Source organism: Loxodonta africana, chromosome 3, assembly GCF_030014295.1.
Source record: "Loxodonta africana isolate mLoxAfr1 chromosome 3, mLoxAfr1.hap2, whole genome shotgun sequence".
NCBI classification, from domain to species: Eukaryota; Metazoa; Chordata; class Mammalia; order Proboscidea; family Elephantidae; genus Loxodonta; species Loxodonta africana.
Genome location: NC_087344.1, coordinates 34,201,677 through 34,221,684, shown reverse-complemented (window position 1 = coordinate 34,221,684; position 20,008 = coordinate 34,201,677). Strand labels below are relative to the sequence as shown.

Sequence of the window (20,008 nt, the reverse complement as noted above, 5' to 3'; positions counted from 1 at the left end):
CCCCAGACCAGGACTGTTCCAGCTTTGCCTAGTCGAGATGGGAAAGTAGATGGTGGACAGTGTTTGAAGACCCGTTCATCTTCATCCTGTGATTCCTTTCACATGGATTTGCTCACTGACCCCTCCATGGTCCCACTCCATGTCTGGCCCTAGGTTTGGTGGTGCTGGGGACCCCAGAGATCAGGGCTGGGGTCCAGTCTGGAAGGGCCCCCAGAGCTGACCTTTGAAGTGAAGGGGACAGCTGTGCAAAGCTTAAAGAGGACAGGGCATGGATAGTGGAAGGAAGATGTGGGCAGGTTGGCAGGGGCAGGGTCGTGGGCGGGCCCCAGCAGACACCTGTGCTCAGCCTAGGGTCCTCCTGTAGAGTTCAGAGTTGGGCCCAGAGCGAGGATCAGCGTTGACTGAGAAGGATGCGGTCTCTTTGAACCCCTCGGGCTCCCGGATTAGAGTTAGATTTCACTCAGGACAGTGTAAATTCAAGTTAGGAGCCGATGATCTGAGTTAGGGTCAGGGTCACAGGTAGGGTCAGGTGCTCCCAGGGATGGGCAGGGGGAAGCCTGGCTTGGTCTGACCCACTCCCCTTCTCCTTTCTCTAGTTTCCCAGTTCTACTCTCGCTCCTTCTTCTCCATCATCCGTCCACACTCCTTCTTCGTCGTCGGCTCGATCTCAGCCCGGCACCGCCCCCCATGCTCAGGGCCAAGCTAGAGTGGCCGCTCATCGCCGCCCGCGGTGACGCCCTCTATGCAAATTGACTCGACCCCGCCCAATCAGCACCGCCTGCTCTGAGCGCACCTGCGGCCGCACGGCCGCACAGCCGAGAGGACGCGCTGTCCCGTCCGGCAGAACAAGTGCGGGCGTCCTCGGAACTGCAGCCGGGTTGGGGTGAGTTTGGAAGTCTACGTGTGCTGCTCTACGTCCAAGGCTGTGTGTTCGAGGGTGTGAGTGTCCGAGAGGGTGTGCGTCCGAGGGATGCGAATCCGAGATTGTGAGTCCGCGGGGGCTTGTGTCGAATATGTGAGCTTTGCTGGGATGTGTGTCCGAGGTTGTGAATCCACGAGTGTGTGAGTCTGAGAGTGTGTGTTAATGGAGTGTGTTTTAGAGGGGTTGTGTGTCCAAAATTATGACCCCAAGAGGTTGGGAGTCCCGGGTTGTGTGTGGAGGTTGCATCTCCAGGAGTTGTGTCCACAGTTTGTGATATCCGTCCGGGGCTATGTGTCCAGCGTTGTGGATGGGGTGTTTTGAGTTGGAGAGTTGTGTGTCCCAAGCTGTAAGCTCCTGTGATGTGTCCATGAGTTGAATGTCCCCACCTCTCCATACACACCTCTTGCATGTCCACAAGCCCCTTTTGCACAACCCTGAGCCTCTTTATTGTGCATGTGCCCTCTGGTGTCATGCACCCATCCCAGACCTGTGTGTGGCCTAACTGCCTGGTTGTGCAACTGGTCACTGTGACCCCCACCTCCCACTGGGATCTGTGCCCCTGCAGCAAACATGGGGATCTCACCCTGGGCCCCCAGCTGGGGCAGGCCAATAGGCAGTGAGCCCCCAGGTGGCGGTACACAGCCCCCCACCAACACCCACCTCTCTGGGCCTCAGTGTCCCCATCTGTAGTCATAGCCCTTATGTCAGCATGTGACAAGTTGGTGGTAGCATTACTTTCACCCACCTCCCTGCTCTCTTGGAGTCCAGGGTATGGACCACCCCTAGCCGAGAAGTCAGAAATAGCTGAGCCCCAGGTCCTACACTCACTTAGGGGCCTGGCTGAGAACCCTCTCGGGGGAAGGTTAGGGGCTTGGACTCTTGGTGTTCAGGGATGAGAACGCTCAGCCTCTTGGCTAGATGGCAGAGGCACAAAGGGGCTTCCAGGGAAAGGTGGTCTTACTCCTTCATCCCTCACCTGCTGTCCACCTACTTGTCTAAGGTGAGGAGTGAATATTGGCCTCCAGGGGTTCAAATTTAGGGTAGCAGGGTCTCACCTCCCAAACCTGGGAGCTAACTATACGGACTGAAGCCCCCACTTAGCAGAAGAGAAGACCGAGGTCGGGGGTGGAGGGGACACCCAAATCCTTTGGAGAAAGGACAGGGCTCAAAGAGAACAAAAGTGGGGGTCCCAGGTGAGGGTCCCAACTTGTTCTCCCCACTCCCAGTGTTACCTTGGGCAGGCTGCTGCCCCTCTCCGATCCTTGGGGCCTGAGCAAGTCGAGGCCAATCTCACCTCTCCTTTCCAGCTAATGATTTATTTGGCTAAATCACATCTGGAAAATGCAAATTAAGAGAGGAAAGAGTGGTAAAATCCTTGTTGGCTTGTTGGCTCAATCCCGAGGCAATCGATGCAGAGACCTTGGCGGTCTGGCCTTGTGGAAGGTTCTAGGCATGTATACACTGGGAGGGAGACGTTGTTTTTCTGAGAGGCTTTATAGCATGCCAGAGCTCATGCTTGAGGCCGGAGAGTTCCCCCCAGCCTCTGCCCTCAAGACCCCATGGGCTGGGCATGGAGATTATGTCCTGTTTCCCAGCCCCAAAGAGCTGGCTGGGCCTATGTCTGTGGGGTTTGTGCAGTTACATCATCCACAGGCCCAGAAATGAGTGTCTTGGACCCCTGTGGTGCATGGGGACTGTGTAGAGTGGTGGGTTTTAGGAGCTGAGGGAAGCCCAGGCCTGAGTGTGGATCTGGGGGTCTTGCCATGTGGCCCTGGGAAGGAGCCTACTTCCTCCTGTGTAAAATGGGAATGACTATCTTCGCTCCATTGGGCTGCCTTTGGGGCAGGTGGGGGCCAGTGTAAATGAGCTGGAGTGTGGGGCAGTCAGACAGCAAGCACTCAGGAAACTGCAGGTGGACAAGCTGAGGTGCCTGTGAACCCCATCCAGGCCTGCCCCCGTCCCACTGTCCACCCATGGCCTAGGAGGCCTCAGACAAGTGGGCTTCCTGTTTTCAATTCCCATTATCTCAGGTCCACCTGAGGTTGAGGCAGGGCCTTGGGAAGGGAGTAAGTCACCCTGTGGGCCCAGACAGGGGGATAGGGTCAGGACGCTGGCCCCTACCTGGGGCCACCAGGACACTGTCCTGACTTCCTCCTCTGACAGGCTTTCTCTACATAGCTGACATGGGAGTTGCTGAAAATCCTGAATCAAAACATGTCCCTCCAGGCCCATAAAACAAAACAAGACTAAAGGGGCTCACCAGCCCAGAAGCAAGGACTAGAAGGCAGCTAAAGGGGCTCACCAACCCAGGAGCAAGGACTAGAGGGCAGGAGGGAAAAGGAAAGCTGGTAAAATAGAACCCGAGGTTGAGAAGGGAGAGTGCTGACATGTTGTGGGATTGTTAACCAATGTCATAAAACAATATGTATACTGACTGTTTAATGAGAAACTAGTTTGTTCTGTAAACCTTGATCATCTAAAGTACAACTTAAAAAAAAGGAAAAAATAAATAAAAGAATACCAATATGTGAGTAAGAAAAAAAAAAAAAAACAGCAACAACGAAAATAAAAATGTCCCTCTCCTGCTCACATACCCTCCATTGCTCCCCATTGCTCTACAGTCCACCCCTCATATGGCCCCTGTGGCCTCCCCTCTCTCCCTTCCCCCTGCTTACCCTTTACTCACTGTGCTCCAGCTCATTCACCTCCCCTGCTCCTGTAGCCTGCCTAGCAGGTGCCTTCTCACAAGGTGCTCACTGGACCCTTCTCTCCGGGCAATCTCTCGCCTACATCCCTATGTGGCTGGGTTTCTCACGTCCTTGAGGCCTCACCTCCTCAGAAAATGGCCTTAGTCTCCTAATGCTGCTCTAAGAGAAATACCACCAGTGGGTGGCTTTAATGAACAGAAATTCATCTTCTCACAGTTCAGGAGGCTAGAAGTCCGAATTCAGGGCACCAGCTCTAAGGGAAAGCTGTCTCTCTGTCTCCTCTGGGGGAAGATCCTTGTTTCAGCTTCTCTAGCATTCTTCTTTGCTTTCCTTGGAGATCTATCTTTCCCCCATTCTGGTTACTTCTCTCTGTGCCTCTCTTGCTCTTTTTATTTCTCAAAAATCATTAGGTTTAAGACACACCATGTACTGATAGGACCTCATTGCCATAACAAAGAAAACCCTATTCCTAAATGGTATTACATCTACCAAAAAAAAAAAAAAACCAAACCCACTGCCGTAGAGTGGATTCCGACTCATAGTGACCCTACAGGACAGAGTAGAACTGCCGCATAGAGTTTCCAAGGATGCCTGGCAGATTCAAACTGCCGACCTTTTGGTTAGCAGCCATAGCACTTAACCACTACACCACCAGGGTTTCCATTACATCTACAGGTATCAAAAAACCAAACCAAACCCATTGCTGTCCGAGTTAATTCCAGCTCATAGGGATCCGATCCATTAGGACATAGTAGAACTGCCCCATTGTCCTATGGGACAATTCTACTCAGTCCTATAGGGTCGCTATGAGTTGGAATTGATTCAGCAACGGGTTTAATCTTTATGGAAAGACTGCTACATCTTTCTCCCGAGGAGCCGCTGGTGGGTTTGAATCGCCGACCTTTCAGTTAGCTGCTGAGCACTTAACCACTGTGCCACCTGGGCTCCTTCTACAAGTATGGGGGTTAGAATTTACAACACATATTTTTGGGGGACACAATTCAATCTATAACAAAAGACGCTCCTGGCTTCTCTGTGTAAAGTGGATGCCTCCCCTGCCTCTGCCTTCCCTGTTAAATTTCTCCCTTGCAGGCCCAGGCCCCTGACGTGGCTACTTGTGTGTTGTCAGCTTCCCCCCAAGACTGGGATGGGGGTGACCAGGCTGGGTCTGTCCATCGCTGCCACATCTCCAGCACCTTGCAGGCTTGTAGAGGGAGGAAAGCAGGGCCAGGGATGCCTCAGAGCCCCATGTTGGGGTCCCAGCTGGCTGCACCCTGGGGCTGTGGGCCAAGTCCCTTCCGCCCTGGAGCTGACAGATGTGCTAATTTCCCAAGCAGGGAGGCCCGGGCCTCTGGGGAGGAATTTCTGGGGCCCCATGGGGGGAGCTTTCTCTGGAACAAAGAACGTGAAACCTTGGCCGATCCAAAGTCACCACAGCGGGCCAGCCTGGGAGACATCACTGCCCCAGCTCTGGCCCCAGTGGAACAGTGGAGCTGGTTGCAAGTGTCCAGAGTCTCTCACTCTGGGTTGGGATCCTAAGCCCCTCAGGGAGGTGGGATGGGGCAGGCAGGCCTCCATTTGCAATGGGCGCAACACAGGAGAGAGTGCCACCATATGGGGCAGGCCTGTGGGGGACAGCGAGGGCAGCCGGGCCTACAGGCCCTTGGATGTGGCTTCCTTCCAGGGTGGGCAGCAGGACCTTCAGAGGGTCAGTCCCACAGCCTTAGAGAAGCTCGAGCACCCTCCAGCTGGCTGCTGTGCTGTAGAGGCTGGTCGTTAGAGCAGTGGTCTCAAACTCACGGCCCTGGGGCCGGATGGAGCATCAGCCTGTTTTGTGAGCCACAGGATGTATAAGAGAAAATCGGGGTGGTTAAGAGAAAAACAGGTTGCAGGGCATACCTTGCATTTGTTAAGCAGTTGATCGCTCATCATTTAAGAGGGAGTGACTGAACTTGCTGGGTATCTAGCCTATGGCTGGGGGCTGGGGACAGGGGATGCAGTGTTGACCCGGGCTGGCTTGGCCCCTGCCCTCATGAAACGGACATTCTAGTGGGGCAAAATGATTGTTAAAGAAAACAACAAAGAAGCACGAAAGAGTATCAGCAGGGCTGGGTGCTGCAGGGAGCAGTGGCCCTGCCTGGGGAAGTCAGTGCCTCCTGAAAGGGGGGCTCAGTTGGCCCCTTAGAACTGGCGGCTGGTTTCAGGACAGCCTGGGCAGGGCATCCCAAGGGAGGGCACAGCCTGGCAGAGGCCTGGTGATGGGAGAGTTGGGGTCCTGTTTGGGGCTGGAGTGTCTCTGGTGCCTGGGGCGGGACAGAAGCCCACTGGGAATTTACTGCAGGTGAGGGCTTTTGGGACGAGGGGAGAGGTGGGTCGGCTCCTAGACGGCTCGAAGAGGCCTATTGTATATACACAGGGAAGCTGAGGCTTAGAGAGGGGAACTGCTTGTTCAGATTCCCATGAGGGGTGTGAGGTGGGGCCAGGATTTGAACCCAGGTCTAGCTGGCCATGGTGGGCTCTTGGGGCAAAAGGTGGGCCTCCTGGAGCCATGTCCCACCCATGCCACCCACATCTGTCCCTTCATAGCAGGAACCTTCCATCCTAGGAGCTGGTCCAGCCCAGGGAGGGGTCAGTGGAGGCAGGTCAGAGGGTCCCCTGCTGGGCCTTGGTTTTCCTGTGCGGGCTAAAGGGTCTTGTGGACAAAGGGATTCCCAAGGGGCCTTCTCTGGTTAAACATCCTGGACTCTGGGATTCAGAGCCACCTGTGGGTGGCTTATCCCTTGCTCAGATGCCCACAAGCCCCAGGAACACCCGCCTGCAGACCCCACCGCCCCTACCATCCCCAGTGATGCAGCTGCAGCCCCCCTGTAGCATCCATAGATGTGACCCCAGACACTCACCCCACATGGCCCACCCTCAGCGCCCAGGCCCACATCTCTCCCTGGGGGTACTGGCCACCTGCCTCAAAAAGAAAGGCAGAGGGTGGGGGGATATACCATGGTGGGGAGCCGCATATGTCAAGGGCCAGCATGAGATGGGGGTCCATGTGAAATTGAGGAGTCTGCATGTGTTTGGGGGCGCTGTGCATGTCTGGGGTGATCTGCAAGTATTTGGAAGTGTATGCCTGGGGGATCTGAGTGTTTTGGGAGGTCTTTGTGTTTTGGGGTCTGCATGTATTATGGGACTGTCCATGTTTGGGGCTGGTATGTGGACATCCACATGTATTTTGGGGATCTTTGTGTGTTTTAGGCACCTGCGGATTTCGAGGGGCTCTGTCTTATGTTTTAGGGGGATTGTGTTTCAAGCTTCTGTATGTTTTGGGAGATCATGTATGTTTTAGGGGGTTCGTGTGTGTTTGGGGGATTCGTACATGTTTGGGGGCAATTGTGGATTTTGAGGGACTTTGCGTATGCTTGGGGCCTCCATGTGCAGGTGTCTGCCTATCTTACTGCACCCCCGACTGGCCATATAAGGAAAGGGCTTCTTCCCTGACCCCCAACCCTTTCCCCTAGCACCCTGTCTGGGGCCCTAACTCTGAGCAGGGAGGGGTCAGACCAGGTGACCGAAGCCTGCACAGGGGAAGGAGGATGTGAGCAGATATTGAGCCCCAACTGTGAAGCTCTCCCCCAGAATGTGCTTGTGCTCGGTAACCACCCTCAACCCAGCAAGGCTCCCACAGCACTCTGCCTGTTTTCTGGGGGAGGGAATGGAGACCCAGAGAACCCCCACCATCTCCCCAGCAGGCGGGTATGGGGCTCTTCTTAGTGGCTGGAGCAGCCCCGGGTCACCAACAGGACCCCCACTGGGTACATCTCCCAGGCCTCAGGGGAGGAGCCCAGGGCCTGGCTTGGGGGGGTTGCCAGCAGCTGGGGTCGGAGCTGCTCCAGCCCCCAGGAGAGGGGTGGGGGGGTCCCGGCTTTCCAAGGGGCTCTTCCTGTCGCTGTAATGAGGTACTTGGGGAGCAGGTGATGAAACCACAGCCTGGGTTGCGTGAGGCAGGCCACGGGCCTGATTTGCCGAAGCAGCCGCCCCCTCCCCGCCGTGCCGCGTCCCCCGGGCCTCACCTCCCCCCACCACCCACCTGCCTCTCACTTCTCCTTTCCTGTCCTCCTCCCCGGCCAGTCCCCACTGGTCCCCGACGAGCTGAGGCCTCCCAGGCTAAGGGGTCTGGGTATGCCACTGCCACACTCGTCCCCCGTTAAAGCGCCACTGGGTAGAGAGGGGAGAACTGGCCTGGCTCCTAAGTGCTTCTCTCACACCCTCACTGCACAGCCTTTGGGGTCTAGATCCTGTGGTCCACTTTACGGGGGAAGAAGTGGGGGCTTGATGTCGCCAAGTGTGTGGCTGTGGTCACGGCAGGCCTGCCCCGCACTTCCAGGCTCCAGCCCTTCTTCCCAGAGGCTTCTGGGAGCCCAGAAGACAAGACTGACAGACCCCTTCTCCCTATCTCTCCCCAGCTGGTGGGAGGGGGCTTCTCATCCCCATCTACAGGTGAGAAATCAGAGTTCTCCAGTAGGGAGAGGCCAGGGGTGAAGAGCCGGGGCAGGTGGAGAGGGGGAAGGTAAGGTGGGTGGGATTTCCTCCAACCACCCCCCCATTTCCATCATTTGGTGGCCAGGAGGCCTCGCTAGACTAGGGAAATGAGTCTGTGGCCTGAGAGGCCCCAGGAGTGCTTAAGTGTTTATTGATTGACTAAGTGACCTCACATGCTGCCATTGAGAGTTTATGACGTTCTGGGTGCTCATGAGATCTTCCTTCGCACCTCCCCAGCTGCTCCCCCAGTGGTGCTCAGGCCTGGGGCCTGGGACACCAACCCACCCCAGGTGTGTGCCATCAATGTGTTCTGTTCCTTTGGTCAGCAAACAGTCTGTCCACTTATCCCTACCTGTAGTGCCCATTCCATTCCAGGCCCCAAGTCTCCTGCCTGGACACCTGCCCCAGCCTCTCCCTGGACCCCTGTCCCCATCATCTCTACTCCTGCCTGGACCCATAAACTCGCTGCATGGACAGCCATGATAAAAAGTTCAAAAAAACAACTTTTTATTGAGATATCACGTTGAGAAAAATGCACAGGTCATCGGAGTCAGACTCAGGAAATTTGCTCGAACTGAACTCAGCCAGGTACCCAGTCCTTGGATCAGGGCACAGAACATTCACAGCCCCTGGAACCCCCTCAGCCATTGCCTGCCAGGGTGGCCACCGTGCTGACATCTGTCACCTTAGGTGAGCTTTGCCTATTCTAGAACATTGCGTGAGCAGGATCTGACCACACTGTAGTGCTGCCTAGTATGTGGTCCACGAGACTCACCGTGGGCTGCACAGAGCTGGTGGGTGTCCTTTTTCTGTCCCATGTAGTATTCCATCATGGGATTACCAGAAAGTATTTACTGAGCTCCCCTCGAGGGTGTGGGAGTTGTTTCAGGTTTGGGACTGTGACAACTGAAGCTGTCAAGAGCATCCCTGCCTGTGTTCTTTGTTAGAACACAGACTCATTTCTCATGGGTAAATACTGTGGAGAGGGCTTGCCGGGTCAGACAGTGGACATGTGTTCAGCTTTAGGAGATGCCAAACAGTTTTCCAGAGTGGTTGTACCTCTTTCCCCTCCCACCAGCAACGTAAGAATCCTAGGAAATTCTAAAAAATTTTTTCTTCTCTCATTTTTTTTTTTTTTTTTTTGGTGAAATACATGTACCATAAAACTTGTCAATTTCACCATTTTTAAGTGTACAATTCAATGGCACTAATTATATCCACAATATTGTGCCACCACTACCTCTGTCTAATTCCAGAATATTCTCATCACCCTGAAAGGAGACTTGTACCCATTAGTCACTCCCGATTGCCCCCTCCGTGCAGTCCCTGGCAACCACTAATCTACTTTCTGCCTCTGTGCAGTTGCTTGCCGTGGATGACCTTGTGTAAGTGGAATCATGCAATAATTGTCCTTTCATGTCTGGTCTCTTTCACTGAGCATCATGTTTTCAAGGTTCATCCATGTTGTGGTTTGTATCCGAGCTTCATTTCTCTTTATGGCTGAATAATACTCCGTTGTGTGGATGGACCACATTTTTTTATTGTGGTAAAATATGCGTAACAAACTTTATCATTTTAACCATTTTTAAATGTCCAATTCAGTGGCATTTAGTACATTCGGAATGTTTTATAACCATCCCCACTACCAATTTCCAGAACTTCTTCACCACCCCAATCAGAAACTCAATACCCAGTAAGCAATAACTCCCCATTGCCCTCACGTCAGTCTCTGGTAACCACTAATCTACTCTTTATCTCTCTGCATTTGCATTTCATTTAGTGGGTTCATACAATATGTGCCCTTTTTTGTCTGACTTATTTCATTGAGCATAATGTTTTCAAGGTTCATCTATAACGTAGCGTGTATCAAGACTTCATTTCTCTTTATGGTTGAGTAATATTCCATTGTAAGGGTGAACCACATTTGTTTATCCATTCATACACTGATGGACACTTGGATTGTTTCCATGTTTTGACTATTGTGAATAGTGCTATTTACCCGAGGAGCTTTTTAAAGCTGTAGAATCAGATCCCATCCCTTTCCTACCCCTAACTCTCTGTGGCTCCCCATTGCCCTCAGAGTAAAGTCCATTCTGCTCACTGTGGTCCAGGAGGCCTTGTGTGATCCAACCCCATGAACTTCCCACTATCATCTCCCTCCTATCTCTCCCTCACTCCACTGTCCAGCCACAAAGGAACATCTTTTTTTTTTTTTTCAAAATGCCAAACTCTTACCACCTCCAGGCTTTTGCCCTTGCAGTCTCTCTGTCAGGAGCAAGCTTCCCCCCAGAGCTCCCCACAATGGTCTTCCCTTGCTTGGCTGTTTCTCTCTTGTGCTTCAGGTCTGAGTTCAAACGCCAGCTCTTCAGAGAGGTCGTCCTGACCACCTTGGTTCATGTAGCCTCTTTCATGGTCAGTACTTTCTCTTTTTGAACCATCTTCATCAGGTTCTGACATAAAGGAGTTTCATAAAAATGACTTGGGGAGCTCCCCTCTATTTCAAAGATCTGAGTTTGTGTAACACTGGGCTTTCCTGTTCTTTGAGGTTCAGTAAACACCGGTAAAACCATCTGGGCCTTCCCCCCCTCTTTTTTTTTAAATTCATTTGGCTTGTAAGGACAGAAATTTATTTTCTCATGGTTCTGGAGGCTAGGAGTCTGAATTCAGGGTGTCGGTAGAGCCATGTACTCTCTGAAGATCTTAGGGGAAAATCCTTTCTTTTCTGTCCTTACTTCTATGCCTGGTAGCCTCAGGCATTCCTTGGTTTGTAGCTGCAGCATGACTGTCTTCATGTGGCTGTCCTTCTTCTGTCTTGTCTTTTTTAATGGCAAATCTTGAGATACTTTTCTAATCTTCTATGGTCATTGGTCTACTTAAGCTTTCTACTTCCTTTGAGGTCAGCTTAGCTCAGTGGTTGGCACACAATGGTTGCCTAATAAATGCTAAGTATGAGAGTGCAAAGAAAGGGATAGAAAGTGCTGAACCCTTGGCTTCAAATGCTTAGGCTTGCAGCCAGCCTATTAATCTCAGCCCTTCCCTTGAGATGCCCTCTGGAATTTCTACTGACTCGTTCCTCCCTCCCTGCTCCTCCCTTCAGGTCAGTGGGTCCATCTGTTTGCCTCTGTGCTGAGCATATATGCCTCAAGCTCTCTGCTTTCTGTCTGGATGTGGGGGAGGGATACGAAAGAGGCCCCCCAAACCTCAGCCTCCCCCCTTGTGCCCGTGCCTGGCACATTCAATGTGCGCTACCCCACCCCCAACAGTTCCGATCACGCCAACATCTGGAGAATGGGTCTCCAGGGTCTGTCTGCGGCTTGGGGGAGGGAATTTGCATGAGAGGACAAATATATATGCACACCCCGGCTCTCCACCTCCGCATTCCTCAGCAGACCCCTTCACACCTGGGCCAAGATAGGTCAACCCTGGGTGGCTGAATTTGCATGCCCGTGTATTTCTGGGCTGGGGGTCAGCTGGGGGAGTCTGAGAGGAAGTTGTTGAGGGAAGCTGGGGTGTTTCAGTCCCATCTCTCATGACTGCTCAACTCACCAACTCTTCCCATTCACCCTCGTGCCTCGTCCTGAGTGGCTCCCAATCTAGGGAAGACTGAGCTGGACATACCTGCCATGGGGTTAGGGCTGGGGGGGAAGGGCAGGAACTGTGGGAATTCAGAGGGAATGCTGAGAAGGCTTCCTGGAGGAATGCATTTTTTGAGCCATGTGTTGAAGGATGAATAGAAGTTGGCCAGGTAAAGAAGGCCCTTTCAGGCAGAGACATTTATTGAAAAGCGAGAGAGGTGGACAAGGGCTGGATTGAAAAAGACCTCCAGTGCCAGGTCAGAGGCTAGAACTTTCTCCTGAGGACAATGGGGAGCCATGGAGGATATGAGGGCAGGGAGGTGTGTGTTGGAGAGATTCCTTAGTGGCCAGAATTGTGGATGACTTTGGTTCCTGGGCGATGAGAGTTCTAGGGTCAGATGCAGCCCTGTACCACCCCTAACCCCTCCTGTCTCCACCCGAACCCAGCAATCCTACTCCCCATGGCAGTCACAGATGATGTTTTAAGAACAATAAATCAAATCACTCCCCTTCTCTGCTCAGAACTCTCCTATGGCTCTCCTTTGCTCTCAGACTAAAACTCACAGCTCAGAAAGCCCGTTGTGGTCTGGTCCTGTGATTCCTTCTTGCCTCCCCCAGCCCTCACTACAGCCCTATTGGTTATTCCTGTGCCTCCTCAGGGCCCTTGCACAGGCTGTTCCTTGTGCCTGGAACTCACTTCCAGTCTCAGTTCAGAGACACCCCCCCGCCCCGCCCACCCTCCCAGCTTCTGGGCCTCACAGTCATCTGAAGTCTGCCCTGGCCACAGTGTCCTTGTCTGTGAACAGGGAACAGGCTGAGAAGGGGCAGGAGCCCAGACTGAGCGTCTCATCTTCCAGGACCAGAGCTTAGGCCAAGCCCAGCCCGGCCCTGCTCTTCGTGGGACCCCGGGCATGGGGGGCATTTCCGGAGTCATCTTGGCACCAGGGCTTCTGGACCAGGGCCCCTCCAGGCCCCCAGGGACCTGTGGGGGTGGAGGCAACACATCCCAGCCGTGGGAACAAGGCTGATTCTGGCTGGGGTTTAAAATTAGCCCCAGAGCTTAAATTTAGCAGGCCAGGCAGGAGCTGGGGGAACCGGGTAGGGGCTCCAGTGGGCTGGGCTCTACACAGTTATGACCACTCGAATATGGAGCCCAAAGAGGGTGGAAGATGAGCCTGGGGTCACACAGCAGGCTACACATGGGGGGTACTCCTTCTCGTGGGCCCTGGGACTGTGGGGATCACACCCAGATCTCTCAGGCTGGGTCCCAGAAGATTGGCCTGCATTTCCAGACATTCGTCTTGCCCATTGCAGGCATGTCTGTTATCTGCCCTGTCATAAACAGCAGACCAAGGGGGAAGAACAGCAGAACCCAAGGGGGGAGGGTTCCCTTGCTCAGGGCATCCCAGGGGTCAGAACTGGGGCTGAAATCATGCAGGTCCACGTGACCCTGGGCAGATCAGGGTCAAAGTGACCACAGAGTGTGTGGGAGGGTGCCTGGGGGTCTGACAGCTGCCCTCGTCTGGGACCTCCACCAGAGAGATCCCAGAACCCCATGAGGAGGGTCCAGGGTTCCTTCCCAGCTGCCCAGCAGACCCCAGGTCCGAACCCCATCTGAAAGCTCCAGGCCTGAGGAGATTCCACGCAGCTCCCGCCTCTTCCCTGGGGGGTGGGCAGAGGTGGAGTTTTCACTTGTTCTTTTTCAAAAATTAAAGCAAAAAAATTTAATAGAGATAATCTATAACCACTGAGTGGGAGAAGGAGTTAGAAAATTCAGATAATCAAAAAGGGGGAAAGGGCACACAAAAAGGCTATATATTAATCTGATTCCATTCATATGAAATATCCAAAACAGGCAAATCTGTAGACAGAAAGCAGATTAGTGGTTGCCAGGTGCTTGATGGAGGGATGGGGAGTGACTGCTAATGGGTACGGGGTCTCCTTTTGGGGTGATAAGAAAGTTCTGGAACCAGATAGAGGTCGTGGTTGTACAGCCTTGTAAATATACTAAAACTCATTGCTGTCAAGTTGACTTCAACTCCGTATGTTAGTGTAAAACTGTGCTCCATAGGGCTTTCAGTGGCTGATTTTTGGAAGTCATTTGCCAGGCCTTTTTTCCAAGGCACCTCTGGGTGGACTCGAAATTCCATTTGCACCACCCAGGGACCTTGTGACTGTACTAAATGCCACTGAATTTTTCACTTTTTAATGGTTGATTTTATGTTAGGTGAATTGCACCTCAAAAAAAAAAGGGGGGGAACTCACCCCAAATCCTCTGCCCAAAGGTAACCGCTACCATGAGCATTTCCTTGTAGTCTTTTCTTCTGTTCTCGGTGTATCTTGCTCGCGGGTGGGGTTGAATGGGATGAGGCATGTTGGTTACACGCACAGCTCCCTAAGTGTCAGCTCTGTCAGCTCCCCGTGTGAGCCCACTACTTGCTGCTTGCTCCATTCCAGAAGGCTTCCTGATACCTTTGATGGTGTTTCTGTTGGAGGCCGGCACCAGTGTCCCCCCAAACCTTGGAATCAGCCCTGGTGCCGATATTCACAATTGCAGCATGTTTATGGCGCCTGCTGTATGCCGAGCAGATCTGAATGCCTCACGTGGGTGAACTCATTTTTAAATTTTTATTTACAAAAACTGTTTTATTGTGATAAAATACGTGTAACATAAAATTTACCGTTTCAACTGTTTTTGAGTGTACAGTCCAGTGGCATCAACCACATTCACAGCGTTGTGTGACCCTCACTACCATTTATCTCTGTATCTTTTTTATCATCTCAAACAGGAAATCTGTACGTATTAAACAATAAACTAGTTGCTGTCAAGTCGATTCCAACTCATGGGAACCCTGTGTGTATCAAAGTAGAACTGTATGCTCCGTGGGGTTTTCAGTGGCTGATTTTTTGGAAGTAGATTGCCAGGCCTTTCTTTTGAGGTACCTCTGGGTGGACTCAAACGAACCTCCAACCTTTCGGTTAGCAGCCGAGCACCTTCACCGTTTGCACCACCCAGGGACTCCCGTTAAACAGTAACTCCTCTTTGCCCCATCTCGCTCCGGGAGCAGCTAATCTACTTTCTGCCTCTGTGAAATTTGCCTGTTCTAGGGACCTCATACAAATAGAATCACACAATATGTGGCCTTTTGTGTCTGACTTCTTTCACTCAGCATGATGTTTTCAGGGTTCATCCAGGTTGTAGCATGTATCAGAACTTCATTTCTCTTTCTGGCTGAGTAATATTCCATTGTATGGACAGATCACATTGTGTTTATCCATTCATCCATTGATGGACACTTGGGTTGCTTCCACCTTTTGGCTGCTGTGAATAGTGCTGCAGTGAACATTGGTGCACACGAATCTGTTTGAGTCCCTGCTTTCAGGGTTAACTCATTTCATCTCCGGACAACACTGGGGAGTGGGTACCGTTATTGTCCCAGCTGTACAGATGAAGAAACTGAGATGGCCTGACACCCACGGCTTTCAGGACTAGGCCTTCCGCACCTTGCTTTTTCACCCTTGGTTAGCTGTCTCTTTATGCAGAATTGGCCTGAAAGTGTTTACTGAGCACTTCTGCCCCCTCGGGCTGGTCCGGGGCAAGAGATGCCGTGGTCCCCACAGCAGACCAGGGTGCATGGAGGCCCAGCGTGCCCTGACTTTCCCCTTTATCTCCCCCTCAGTGCCTGGCCAGGGTCTGGCGGGGGCCAGCAAAGGATAGGAGGGTGGCTGGGGTTCTTGATCCCACTCTCTATGCCCACACTGTCTTTTCTTCCTTCTCCCCCACCAAGGTTGCACCACCCAGCCTGGGACAATGGGGAGGAAAAAAATCCAGATCTCACGCATTCTTGACCAAAGGAACCGGCAGGTGAGTTCCTGGTGGGTGGAGGCGGGGGAGGTGGTGACAAGGGTTGGAGAGAAGGCATTCCTGGCAGGGGGCACTGCCTGGGGAAAGGCCTGGCCATTTTGGGGACCTTCGAGTAAAAGCTGTGGTTAGAACCCGGGGGATGAGGAGGAAGAGGGGCCTGGATGCACCGCTAGGAATTTGAAATTTAGCGTTGCTTGTTTTCATGATAATTTATTCATTTGTTGATGGGAACACCCAGTCATAGGTGAGACGGAGCTGGATCAGGGTGGGCCAGAGGGAGGCGCAGAGCTGGGGAAGCCCAGAGAGGGAGTGTGCGCCCTGCCTGGGAGGGACAATAAAAGTGTTCCAAAAGGAGTGGACCTTTGGGCTGGATTTTGCATGAACAGGAGTTCACCAAGTTGAGCATGAGGAAGAGCAGAGCCGACAGAAAGAACAGTGTAGCAGAGGCACAGGCTCATTTGGGGACACTGAGGCTCCTCCACCTCCCCCAACGCACTCCAAATTTGTGTCTCCTCCCACCCCTTGCCTATGGGTCCAGGTGACATTCACCAAGCGGAAGTTTGGGCTGATGAAGAAGGCCTACGAGCTGAGCGTACTCTGTGACTGTGAGATTGCCCTCATCATCTTCAACAGCGCCAACCGCCTCTTTCAGTATGCCAGCACAGACATGGATCGCGTGCTGCTGAAGTACACGGAGTACAGTGAGCCCCATGAGAGCCGCACCAACACTGACATCCTCGAGGTACCCGGGCCCCCTCTCGCCCACAAGGCCCGCATACACTGTGTGCTCGGAGCCCAGCGACTCCTGGTTGGCACACAAATCTGGTGGGCATTACCTCTGGTAAAACCCGGTTTGGGGGCACAGAGGGCCCTTCTGAGGGCAGCTGCCTGGACAGTAGACACAAAGAATGTTGGCCACTGTTCCTCTAGGCCGACCATAGGCCCCACACACATTATGCGGGTTTCATGAGCAGTTGGTCAGCGTCCTCTGCAGGCAGGGATGTGAGGCTCAGAGGAGCTCTCGCCACCTGCTGAGGTCACACAGCAAGTATGTGGAGGAGGCAGAATTAGAACCCAGGTCTATCTGTCTGTCTGTCTCCAGGGCGTGTGCTCTTAAACTCCAATTGTGATAAATGGGGAGAGAGAGAGAGAAAGAGACAGACAGATACAGGGAGAGAGAGGGAGTCAGAGACAGGGGAAGAGACAGATACAGAGAGGGGAAAATGAAGAGAGACAGAGAGATGGAGACGGAGAGACACAGAGTCAGAGGCAAAGAGACAGGAAGAGACAGAGATTGAGAGAGAGACAGAGTCCAACATAGAGAGAGGGACAGAGTCTAAGATAACCCAAAAGAGTCTAAGATAGAGCCATGGAAAAACAGAAATAGGACAGACAGAGAGAAAAACAAAGAGGGAGAGAGAGAGACACACACAGAGTCAGAGAGAAACAGTACAGGGAGCGACAGCGAGGACAGAGACACACACAGAGGGAGAGACAGAGAGAGAAACAGTACAGAGAGCGACAGCGAGGAGAGAGACACACAGGGAGAGACAGAGAGAGGGAAAGACGGACAGAGCAAAGGGACAGGTATGCAGAGACAGGGAGAGGAGGCTTGGAGCGCATTGGGATTGTCTCTCTTGGACTTGACTCTCCCATCTGCACACAGAGATAAAGAGAAGCAGGTAGACACTGAGAGAGACAGAAAGGGAGAGAGACAGAATAAAAGGCTCTGCAGAGCAGGCCATCTAGGACCTTGGGAGCATTTCTGTATGAGTCCAGGTGTCCTTGGGAGAAAGCGGCCCCAGCACCAGCTGGTTCAGTCCCACACCACCCAGGGTGGGTGAGGTCATCATCCTGTTAGCGGTGGAATCTCCACCCATGATGCGGAAGCTGGAACCAAAGGGCTGGGGAGAGTAGTGGGGCTAGGACTGCACCCCAGGACCCCCAGTGTCTGGGGGGCCCAGGAGGTTGCGGGTCAGGGGTCCCAGGGAGACAGCTCGGGAGAGCCCATGAAGTTGTCCTCAGATCGTCATTCTGCCAACATTTATTAAGCACTTACTGTGTGCACGCTTTCTGGCTGCATGTGTGGGTGGAAAGGATGCTCTCCTGAGTCCAAGCCTGGGAGGACCTCAGCCCCTGCTGTGTGACCTTGGTGGGTCCATTGTCCTCTCTGGTACCAGGAAGGGACAGTCCCTCCCTTGTTTTACAGCAGTGTCTGGCACACGGTTGGAATCCCATACATGGTAACTCACTGGGGTTTCTGGTCACTAGGGTTTGCCTGGAGCAAACTGTGCCTACACTCCACCCCCCATACAATTGGAACTTACTGGATGGTAACTCATTGGGATTTTGGTTAGTGGGGTTCGCCAGGAACAGGCCATGCCTGCACTCTACCCCACACACAGTTGGTACTTAACTAGATGGTAACTCACTGAGATTTTGGTCAAAGGGGTTGAGCTAGAGCACACTGTGCTTGTAGAGCTGGGTGGGAAAAGTCTCTCCCTGCCCTCGTAGAATCAGCTCCCTGGCTAAGTGGTTGAGGGTCTACTCTATTGTCTCCTGTCCCCATAGACACTGAAGCGGAGGGGCGTGGGCCTTGATGGGCCAGAACTGGAGCCAGACGAGGGGTCTGAGGAGCCAGGAGAAAAGTTGCGGAGGCTGGCGGGTGATGGGGGCAACCCAGCTCTGCCCCGACCCCGCCTTTATGTAAGAGACTTGTACTCCACTCTGAATGGGGTCCTCAACCCACCTCCTAGGCCACCAGTGCTTGAGGCCAAGGCTGAGGGAGGGATCTTAGGCCAGGGGAGCCTAGAGTTTGGGGGTGGGTCTCTGCCTGGGTGGGTACGGAAGGCTTCCTTGAAGAGTGGGCATTGCCACCTGGGGCTTTGAAGTATGAGTAAGAGTTTGGTACGAGGTCAGTTCCTTCCTTCTTTGTTTCTTTGATTCGTCAAACACCCCAGGCAGCCCCCTCAGTGCCCACCCCATACTGAATGAGAAGCCTCAGCCCTGAGCCTAGCTGTTGAGTCAGCCAAATGCAGGCTCCTCCAGCCTTGTGAGGTTCAGTCTGGAACAGAGGGACCGATAGGGGTAGCCCAGAGGGAGAAGAAACCAGGGCTTCCTGATGGTAGATGTTCGTCCCTGAGCTCCTTGGGATTTTCTTCCACCCATCCTTCCACCCATCCCAGATGACTAGTTCTTCCTTCCTGTGTCCACAGCCAGCAGCCCCCACTATGCCCAGCCCAGACATGGTATATGGGGCCCTCCCCCCACCGGCCTGTGAACCCAATGGGCTCGGGGAGGCCCTGCCTGCCCAAAGTCGCCCATCCCCCTTCCGGCCAACAGCCCCCAAAGCTGGGCCCCCAGGTGAGTGCGGGGGCATGGGCCCTGGCGGACAGCAGGGGTTCAGGGGACTGTGCTGGTAGATCTTGGCACTGGCAGTCTGGCTGGACCTCACACTGCTCTCTCTGGGGTTCTCCCATCCCATAGGCCTGGTGCATCCTCTCTTCTCCCCGAGCCACCTCGCCAGCAAGACACCACCCCCATTGTACCTGGCAGCGGAGGGCCGGAGGCCAGACCTGCCTGGGGGCTTGGCTGGGGGCTGCGGAGGGCTGAGCACCTCGGTGAGTGGGGGGAAAGGCAGACTGGGCCACCGGTGTACGGCCTTGGCCTGTGCCTCAGCTTCCTCCTCACCTGCTCTCCCCACAGAGAGGCCTCTACGGCAGCCTGCAGAGCCCATGCTCAGCCACAACCTCGGGACCCCCACTTGGGGGCTTCCCTTTCCTCCCCGCTGGCCCCCCAGGTAGGCACCACTACCCTGTCTGCTGCAGGAGTCATCCACACACCTGCCCTCCGGCGGTCCACACTCCCCCACCCACTGGGACTGAAAACTGGCTTGTGGGAAGGGTCAGGCTTGGGCCGGGGTCTCCCTGAGCTCTAGGACTCAGTCCACCCCTTCTGCCCCCTAGAATATGGTCTAGGAGACCCTCCACCGCCCCCTGGCTTGCTGCAGCCCCCTGCCCTGGCCCCCTGGCAACCTTCAAGGGGAGATGGACCCCCGGCAGCCCCCGCCCAGCCCAGGTAAGTGTTTCAGCTGTCCCTCCCCTTCCCTTCCTCCCTCCCCCTCCCTCTCCCCCTCCCAGAGTCAGGGTCAGGGTGGCCCCTCCCGGTCCTCCGAAATTCCAGCCTCTTCTGCCCCCCAGTGGCCATTCCTGGTCTTGCAAGCCCCTCCCGCCGCCGGCTCTTGGGAGGGTGGGCGGCTATTTTGGAGGCCCCAGGAGGGCTGCTGCCCCCTCCTTTCCCAAGGTCCCCCTGCCAAGCCTGGACTCCCTCCCTCCTCCCCTCTCCCCACCGCTGAACTCATGCTCTTCTCTCTCTCTCCCCCTCTGCAGCGGGAACCGCGGCCTGG

The 20,008-nt window shown here is 53.9% G+C and overlaps 1 protein-coding gene across 2 annotated transcripts; it reads left to right on the top strand.

Annotated features, from left to right (window-relative positions):
* Positions 1 to 796: 796 nt before the first annotated feature.
* Positions 797 to 19,684, top strand: MEF2B (myocyte enhancer factor 2B). Of its 2 annotated transcripts, XM_023552201.2 has the most exons (8): positions 797 to 883; positions 15,527 to 15,603; positions 16,142 to 16,345; positions 18,175 to 18,309; positions 18,819 to 18,966; positions 19,090 to 19,223; positions 19,309 to 19,402; positions 19,569 to 19,684. In XM_023552201.2, exons 2-8 carry the CDS (start codon positions 15,550 to 15,552, stop codon positions 19,682 to 19,684), a joined length of 885 nt encoding a protein of 294 aa, XP_023407969.2. In that variant the 5' UTR covers positions 797 to 883; positions 15,527 to 15,549. The 2 variants fall into 2 exon arrangements, with proteins under 2 accessions (XP_023407969.2, XP_064137087.1); XM_064281017.1 differs by having other exon boundaries at positions 19,309 to 19,619.
* Positions 19,685 to 20,008: the final 324 nt, after the last annotated feature.

Coding starts and splice junctions, on each gene's coding strand:
- MEF2B (XM_064281017.1), top strand. CDS start 15,550: ATGGGGAGGAAAAAAATCCAGATCTCACGCATTCTTGACCAAAGGAAC. Junction 15,604..16,141: donor TTGACCAAAGGAACCGGCAG/GTGAGTTCCTGG, acceptor CTATGGGTCCAG/GTGACATTCACCAAGCGGAA. Junction 18,310..18,818: donor TGCCCCGACCCCGCCTTTAT/GTAAGAGACTTG, acceptor CTGTGTCCACAG/CCAGCAGCCCCCACTATGCC.